Below are 7,847 nucleotides of genomic sequence, written 5' to 3'. Positions count from 1 at the left end.
GGGGGGGGGGGGCACCTACTTTGCGGATGCGGCGCTTGAGCAGGGCCTCGGCCGCGAAGACGCGCTCCCCGACGGCCGAGAGCTCCATGTTTACGCGGCCGCTCGCAGCGCAGGGGCGGCCCCGGCGCAGCCCAGACCATAATACTCCGCCCGCTGACGTCACCGAGGCCCCCCCCGCGCCCGCCGCCGCCGGAGCCGGGTGGAATATTCCGCCCGCGCCGCATTGGCCCCGCCGAGCCCCGCCCACCGACGTGCGGCGCGTCCCGATGGCCGCGGGGCGGGGCCACCGCGGGGAGGGACACGCCCACCCCGGGACACGCCCTCCCCGGGACACGCCCCGCTCGGGGAGGGGGGGGGGACCCGGGGGTGCGGGAAGGGACGCGGAGCACAAAGGGGGGACCGCGGCAGCGGGATGGGGTGGGGGGGGGTTATCGCAGCCCCCCGGGGGACGGGGCGGAATGTGGGCCGTCCGGGGGGCTTCCGCGGCACCTGGACGGGGCGGACTGGGGGGGGCTCCGCGGGCGGTGGTCAGACGAACGGAGCGGTGTCGGGGCGGGGGGCGCGCTCCGCAGGAACGGCCCGGCCCGGTAACGGCGGAGCCCGCGGAGCCTTCCACTCACGGACGCGGTCGCGCGTGCCAGCGGCCCCACGAAGAATTTGGTCCATCTCCCGCGTTACCTGTCAGCAAACTGGTGGGAACGCGGATGGCACTGCGAGGTTGCGAGACGGTGCCGGGCCCCCGTGGGCCCCCCTCACCGGCTCTGCCTCTCGTCCCGCCGCACTGTGTCCCGCACGAGACCCATCGCCTTCTCCCCGAGGCGGCCACGGGAGAACGAGACACGCGTGTCAGGGCGACGAGTCGCGGGAAATGGGTGCAGCCTCTGAGGGACCGGCGGTCTCACGGGGCCAGTTTTCGCTCGCAAGCGGGAAGGGTCAAAATCCGCCCCCCGCGCCGTTCGGGGGAGGGCCCGGGGGTGCCGGGCAGCCCTTCAGCTCATTCCCGCTGAGTGAAGCGGTTTTCGTGTCCGTGGACAGCGCCGCGGGTGGGTGCTGCCTCGAGGGTGGGACCCGCAGCACCACGGCGGGGTGCTGACTGGGCTCCTACGGTCCCGTCCACTTGTGACAAGACCTCTCATGGATCTGCCCCTCCTTCCTGCCTCCATTTCCCCTTCCCTAAGGAGCTCGAAGCCAAGGAGCAGAGGGGCTCGGCGGCTGCCGCGCTCACGCGTGGGAAACTCACGGCGAGAGTGGCCCCGGGGATCCGGCTGCGCCTGCCTGCCGGTAAATGAGTCCACGGCTACGGCGGGGAGCCCAGGGACACGGGTCCGCCGGGAGCGGCAGCGGGAACCTCGAGGAACGTTGTTTCTCCAGGGCATCCTCCCTGCCGCCGCGTCACCCAGGCGGGCAGGGACCTCCGCCGGCAGACACGAGTGGGGCTCCGGGACCCCGCGGGGAGCACTGACAACTGGACCCCCACAGCCCCACGCGGGACTCGGGAGGTAGTGGGTCGGTCTCGGTGGGCAGATCCCTCCTGCCACTGCCCCCGGCCGACGTGAAACTGCGCTCACTGGAGGAGGCAGGAGATTCCCATTCCACGGCTCTCGTGGACTCCCACACCACGCTTGCAACCCCGCGCCACGGGAGCCTCCCCGCTACGCGGGTTTTGCGTGGCTTGGCCGGGCCGGGGGGGAGAGCGACCCCCGCGCCCTCCCGGACCACGGCGAGCCGCGTCCCGAGAAGTTTTTCGTTAATGTCGAATTAATCTGTGTTAATTAAGGCTGGTCGCGGGGCGACTCATGAATCGGCATGGATGCGGCGGACCGGATCCCGCTCCCGGGAAGCTGCCGCTCGGAGGAGAGACCCGGCGGTACCGGGCGCAAGGCCCAGCGAGGAGCGCGGGGCCGGGGCACGGAAGCGGATCGTGACCCCCTGGCCCGACCGGTGCCGGCGCCGCCGTCTCGTCCACTGCTCGGGGCTCCCGGGGCAGCGTCCGCGGCGGCGCAGCAGCGCCCGTCCCCGTGGCCGTGGAGCTGCTGCAACCCGCAGAAGCTGGTGTTTGTCCAGCACCGTGGCTGCCGGTGTCCCGGCGCAGGTGGGAACCGCAGACCCGAGCCGAGTCTCCCCGCACCGACGCCGCACGGGAGCCCCGAGGGTCCGCGGATCTCCCGACTGAGCAGCCGCCTCTGCCCCGTCGCCTTCGCCGAGCTACGCGGAGCCCCACGGCCACGCGTGGGTGTGCAGAGCCGAGAGGCCGCGGTTCCGGCTGCCTCACGTGCGGGCGTCAGCGCAGGAATAGCTTCATCCTCCCGCTGTAACCCACGCGGGACCCACGCGGAGCCGGGGCTGCGCCCCCGGCTGCGGTGCGGGGGGGGCAGGGACGAGGCGAGACGTAAACGAGAACGGCACAGGGAAAGCAGCGCGGAGCGGCCGCCGCCGCGTGGGAACCGACCGGAGCCCCCGCGCGTGGGTGAGCCGGGTCCGGGGCTGCGGCCGCTCGTGGGGGTCTTGGTTCGGAAGGAGAAGCGGGACGGAGCTGTCCCGGCGCCGTGGCCCGAGGCAGTGGCGGGTGGGACTGTTCGCGGCTCCGCCGGGCAATTCCTCCCGCTGCCGGAGGGAGTCCGGGGACCCCCTCGCCCGGGGCCGGCGGCGCTGCGAGGGCCCCCCTGCCAGGCCGGGCCAATGGAAGCAGCAGCAGAGCCGGGGCACGGGCCGCCCTCCGGGCTCCCGAGGTCAGCGGCAGGGGCTGCCTGGGCGCCCCACGGGCTCTTGGCCGAGGGGGCCGCTCGCCCCCGCGTCTCCACCGCCCACGCAGACAGTGGCCCGGTCTCTGGGTCCCGGGCTCGGTGCCGACTCGGGGACAGCTTCGGCCCGGCGAGGACGTGTGCCGGCGCGGCAAACCCCGTTTCTGCCCGTTTGACCCCAAATCCACCTCTTGGCTGCCGGGTCTCCGTTCCCCCAACACGCACTCGTGAGATGAATTCCTCGGGGCTCAGCGGGCCGCCGCGGCGCGGAGTTCCCGCCCCCCCCCTCGTTTCTCGCTGTGCGGGATTTTCCACGGCCACGAGTTTTGCAACGAAACCGGGGTGCAGCAGCCCCTCCCGGTGTCGCGCGTGGGGCGGTGGAGCGAGCACGCGTGTCCGAGCGCGGCTGAGCCTGGAGCGGCGGGGCGGACCTGGCTCCAACCCAACACCGGCACCATCGATTCCCGCACTGGAGCCGGGCATTCCCCCGCGCCTCCCGTGCACTGCAGTGACCGTGCTTCAGAAGCTGCTCCGTCCCACGGCCACCCGCGGCGGGTGGATCCAGCCCAGCTCCCGACCCGGTTCCCCGGGTGGCCGAGGATGCCGGTGCTCCTCGTATATCCGTTTATGCCACGGTCGCGCTCCAGTGTGTCGACAACCCTTCTCCTGGGCGAGCCGAGCACGGACCCCACAGTGGGACCACCGGGGGGAACGGGGGCAGAGCAAGTCGCCCGCTGGCAGAGTCCCAGGGCCTGCCCGTCCCGGAACCGACCCCGAGACCGGAGTGGCCCTCGGGATCCGGGAAAGGCATCCTGCAGCCCCGGTACCGACGGGCAGCGTATAGCGCGCCCCGGAGCCCCATTCCACGCGAGCTCCCTGAATGCGTGGATACCGCCCCGCACACTCGGGGCGGCCGGCCTCGGGTTCCCGGTCAGCCCCGCCGCCCGGTTCGGCTCCGGGTGTTTCCCGGTTCGGTTCCGTCCCTGAGCTGTGCGGGAAAACGATTCCCTCCACTGGTGGATGAATGGAGCCGAGAGGAGTCTCGGTCAAATTCACGGCCCCCGGGCCGGTACCAGGCTGTCTCTACGGGTGGGCGCGGACCGAGGGCACCGCGGCATCGCCGGCCCCCCCCCGGCCCACGGCCTTTTCCGGGACTGGGGGCGCAGCCCGGCCCCCGGGATGTTGCCTTTTCGTTTCCGAGCATCTCGGGGATAATCGGGGAGGCAGAGACTGGCTCCCAGCTGCGACACCAGCACCCCAAGGTGCCGCTGGGGATGCTGCCGGGAAGCGCGGAGGTACCCGGTGCGGGGAGGGGAGATCTCGGGGGTTCCCGTGCAGCGGCGTCCGCGCGGGGCTGCACCAGCCCCGGAACTTCCGTGTGAGTAAGTTTTCATGTCAAGGTGTTTGGCATCGAATTCGTGATCGGGCGGGACTTCCCCGGCGGCTCCGGAGGCGAGGTGGAGACGGGAGGCAGCGTGCCCCGGTGGGCCGACCCCTGGCACGGCCGCTGCCCCTTCCCCGGACACCGGAGGGGGCTGGCGGGGCCGTAGAGGGACCTCTGTGTGGTCGGACCCAGCAGAGCGAGAGGATGCCGGCCCCGGGGACTCTGCCCAGCACCCGAGCAGAACAGCCTCTCTCCGCCCCGCCGGTCGTTATTCCCCGGTTACCGGGGCCTTGGTTAGCCGGCGAAGCGACCGCTCCGAGGAGGTGCAGCCCAGCGCCGCGGCTGGTCCCAAATCGGGCCCCGCCGCCGCCCCGGGACCGAGCCGAGCATCTTCCCCGGGGCAGGCGGTACTGAGGGACAGCGGCGGCCCCGCCGACCGGGGCAGCCAAGCCCCTCCGACACTCCCCGGGCCAGCCCGGAGAGCGGCTCGTCCCGACGGTGCCGCACGGAAACGCTGACCTTCCCGGCGCGTTCCCGCCGGCCCGGTGAATTCCAGGTGCTTTCCATAGGTGGCACCGTCCTCCTGGAAATGGCGGCTGCGGCCGCCGCGCAACCGGCGGCGCTCCCGCTACCCCCGGGGGGCACTGCCGCCCCCTCCGCCCCGGGCAGCCCGCCCGCATCGAGGGTTCATCAGGGCAGGAACCCCCCGCACCGAGGGTTCAGGAGCGCCCGCAGGAGCCCCGGGAGCTGTGACCCGCGGCAAAGCGGGGAGGGGTCCCCTCTGCAGTCCCGACGGGGGAGAGAAGCCGCCGTTCTCTCCCGAAGCACAGACCCACGAACGCTCGGGAAGTCTCCCGCATCGGTCTTTCTCGTGGGAGCCGCTCACGCGTGTCCTGCAGACCTCTGCGCCCGTGGGGCCGCCGTGCCCCGAGCCCCCGGCTCCGGCGAGGCTGACCGGCGGAGTCCCCACGCAGGGAGCGTCCACGGGGCGCCCCGACGGCAAAGCGCCCGTTCTCCGTTTTCCAGGCGTGCCGACACGCACCGGGAGCCCCTCGTCACCCCCGGCGCCGGGGTGGCCCCGCTGCAGCTTCGCGGGTCACCCCGAACGCCCCGGGCGAGAAAAGCGCCGCTCCCGGGACCGGGGGCGCCGTTTATCACCCGCTCCAGGCTCCGAGCGCTCTGCACAAAAGATCTTTTGTTCCCGGGGGTTCTGAATTTGCTCATTATTTGTAGGAACATAAACACGAGCTGTTTGCGGACGGAGAGAGGGAGGAACCGGCCCGAGTGCGGCGTGGGGCGAGGAAACGGGAACGTTCCGGGGTATTCCTGCACCCCGTCTAGCCGGTGCGGCTCCGTCCCACCGGCTGCTGCCCGCGCCGGGGCCGCGCTGCTCGGCCCGCAAGGACGGTAGAAGGACGGACCTGCTCCCTGCAGCGGCCACGGGAGCGTCACGAGTGGGCAGGGGCCGGAGTGGGACGGAGCGCGGCCCGGCGGTGCCGATGGCGGCGGCCCTGCCGGGGAAATCTGACGTGGATGTGACAGAGGAGACGGGGTGCAACCGCAGCCGCCCGGGGCTGCCGCTACCCCTATCCTACATCCTGCCCGGCTCAGTCCCGTCTCCGTCCCTACCCATCCCCTCCCGTCACCGCCCTTCCCGCGGCTCCGCTTTTAACAAAAGCAATTAGAGGTGAAGCGCCGCTCATCTGCATTCCACCTAATGACCGGCGGTGGGTTCCCCCGGCCGCGGGGGGGGGGGGGTTCGGCGGCGGCAGGCCCGGGCCCGGTGGGGCGGGGGGCGCGGCCCGGCCCCGCCCTCCCCGCGGCCCCGCCCCCGGCCCCGCCCCGCCCAAGGTAGGCGCTGTATTTAGGTTCATGCCCTTATATGGCGATGCGCGCGGCGCCCCGCGGACGGCGCGCACCATATAAGGCAGCGGCGCGCGGGCCCGGGTGAGCTGGTGGGCGCTGATTGGCCCGTCGGTATCGCAGCAACGGCCCCGGCGGGCGGAACGGCCCCGCAACCCCCCCGCGGGGACAGAGCGGGACCCCCCCGTCACACCGAGGAACCCCCCCCCGTCACACCGGGGGACCCCGATGGTACCGCCCCGGCGCGCGCTCCCGGGTCCCCGGTGTCGCCTCGCTGCCCCTTTTCCCACCCCGGGGCTCCCGGCCCCCCCATCTCGCCGCTGGTGTTCCGTGGGCACCGACGGCACGCGGGAGCCCGCGGCGCTCCAGAAGCGCGGCGGGACGGCCGGTCCTCTGTCTCCGCAACGCGGGTCACGGAGGAGGCCGAGCGTGTCTGTCCCACTCGCGGCGGAGGGTCCGGCGGGACCGCGGGCCGGGAAAGCCGGCAGGACGGGGCGGTGCCGCTGCTCCGCCGAGCGGGACCTCGAGTGGGCAGGGGGAGCGGGGACACGGGTGACCCCCATCTGGGGCACAGAGACTGGGGGGCTTTGCGGAGGGAGGCAGCCGCGGGCGCTGCGCCAGGCGAGGTATTCCGGGGAGGCACCGGCGCCCTTCGCACCGTGCGCGGCGGAGAGAGCGGCTTCCGCGCACGCGGGCGCCACCCGTGATGCACCCACGGCGCGGCAAAGCGCCTTCCCACGTCCAATCGCCACGGTGCGGACCAGCCGAAGGGGAAGGATTTCCCCCTCTCCTGTGGGGAAAAGATCCCCCCCGGTCTGCCTCCCACACTCCCGTTTTCGGGACATCCCCTCACTCCGCGGACACCCGCGAAAACCACCGGCGGAGAGCGAACCTGCGGCAGCGCAGGCACCAGCCGCGCACCCACGCGTGTCCGCTCCTGCCTCGCGCCCGGGGGTCCGCCGCCGTGACGGGCGGGGGGCGGCGACACGGTGCGGGGCCGTGGGGTCGAGTTTTCGTTGCGGCTCCGCCGCGGAGCCGGTGCGTGGCCGAGTCGCGGCCGCGCGGCGCCGCGTCCCCCCGGCCCGGTTATTTTTATATATTTTATTTTAATTTTATTTTAAACCGAAAGCAAAACCGGGCGCTGCGGGAGCGGCTGCGGGGCTGGGGCTCCTGCTGCGCGGCGGGGTGCGGGGGATGATCGGCCGCCCCTCCGCCGCGCCCCCCCGGGTTCGGAGCCGCCGCCGCCTTCGGCGGGCACCGGGCGGGGGCTGCGGGCACGTGCCGGGCTGGCGCTGCGGGGCCCGGGGCGATCGGGGCGGGCTGCCCCGCGCCCCCCCCGCGCCGCAGGTGAGGCCACGCACCGAGGTCCCGCCGTCCCGCGGAGCCTCCGGCCGCCCCCCGCGCCGCCTGCCCCGGGGCTCCCCGGGGGGGACCGGCGGGGAGGGCTGCGCCGCTTCCTCGCCGTTCCCCCCCCATGGCAGGATTCAGCGGGCTCCGCCGAGCAGCCATTTTCTGCAGCTGCTTCTCCACCCGAGCTCAGCCGGGCGGCGGGGCCGGGCGGCGGCACAGCCCGGGGGACCCCTGCCCCGCTGCCCTCCGCCGGGACGGGCGCCCCGAGCCCGGGCGGGCGGGGCCGGGGGTGGCCGGGCTGCGCCGCAGGGCTCGCCGTGACAATCCCACCCTTTCCCCGCCATTTTGTTACCGTGCTGGCGTTTTCCCAAAGCAGAGACAGAGCGGGAGCCTTGGGAACGGGCCCCTGTTGTGCCGGGGCGTTCGCGACCCGTGGCCCCGCTCCCTCCCACCCCCGCCGCGCCGCACCTGGCAGCGGGGCCGGTCCCGGGATGCGTGACCACCGCCGG

At 73.5% G+C, this 7,847-nt stretch overlaps 2 protein-coding genes across 3 annotated transcripts in view; one reads left to right on the top strand and one right to left on the bottom strand.

The window, feature by feature from the left end:
• Nucleotides 1-137, bottom strand: part of CBX8 (chromobox 8) — a 3,003-nt gene extending 2,866 nt beyond the window's left edge. For both annotated transcript variants that reach the window (XM_027691371.1, XM_027691373.1), the window contains exon 1: nucleotides 20-137. In XM_027691371.1, coding sequence (XP_027547172.1) covers nucleotides 20-88 — 69 coding nt within the window. In that variant the 5' untranslated portion in view covers nucleotides 89-137. The remainder of the gene's footprint in view (nucleotides 1-19) is intronic.
• A 1,669-nt stretch (nucleotides 138-1,806) lies between these two features.
• On the top strand, nucleotides 1,807-4,291 carry LOC113971692 (collagen alpha-1(I) chain-like). Its single transcript, XM_027691853.1, has 4 exons — nucleotides 1,807-2,881; nucleotides 2,974-3,710; nucleotides 3,908-4,036; nucleotides 4,142-4,291. Exons 1-4 carry the CDS (start codon nucleotides 1,807-1,809, stop codon nucleotides 4,289-4,291), a joined length of 2,091 nt encoding a protein of 696 aa, XP_027547654.1.
• Nucleotides 4,292-7,847: the final 3,556 nt, after the last annotated feature.

Source organism: Neopelma chrysocephalum, unplaced genomic scaffold, assembly GCF_003984885.1.
Source record: "Neopelma chrysocephalum unplaced genomic scaffold, ASM398488v2 Primary Assembly neopelma1_84, whole genome shotgun sequence".
Classification (NCBI taxonomy): Eukaryota; Metazoa; Chordata; class Aves; order Passeriformes; family Pipridae; genus Neopelma; species Neopelma chrysocephalum.
Note: the sequence above shows the minus strand (reverse complement) of the source record. Positions and strands in the feature narration are given on the sequence as shown.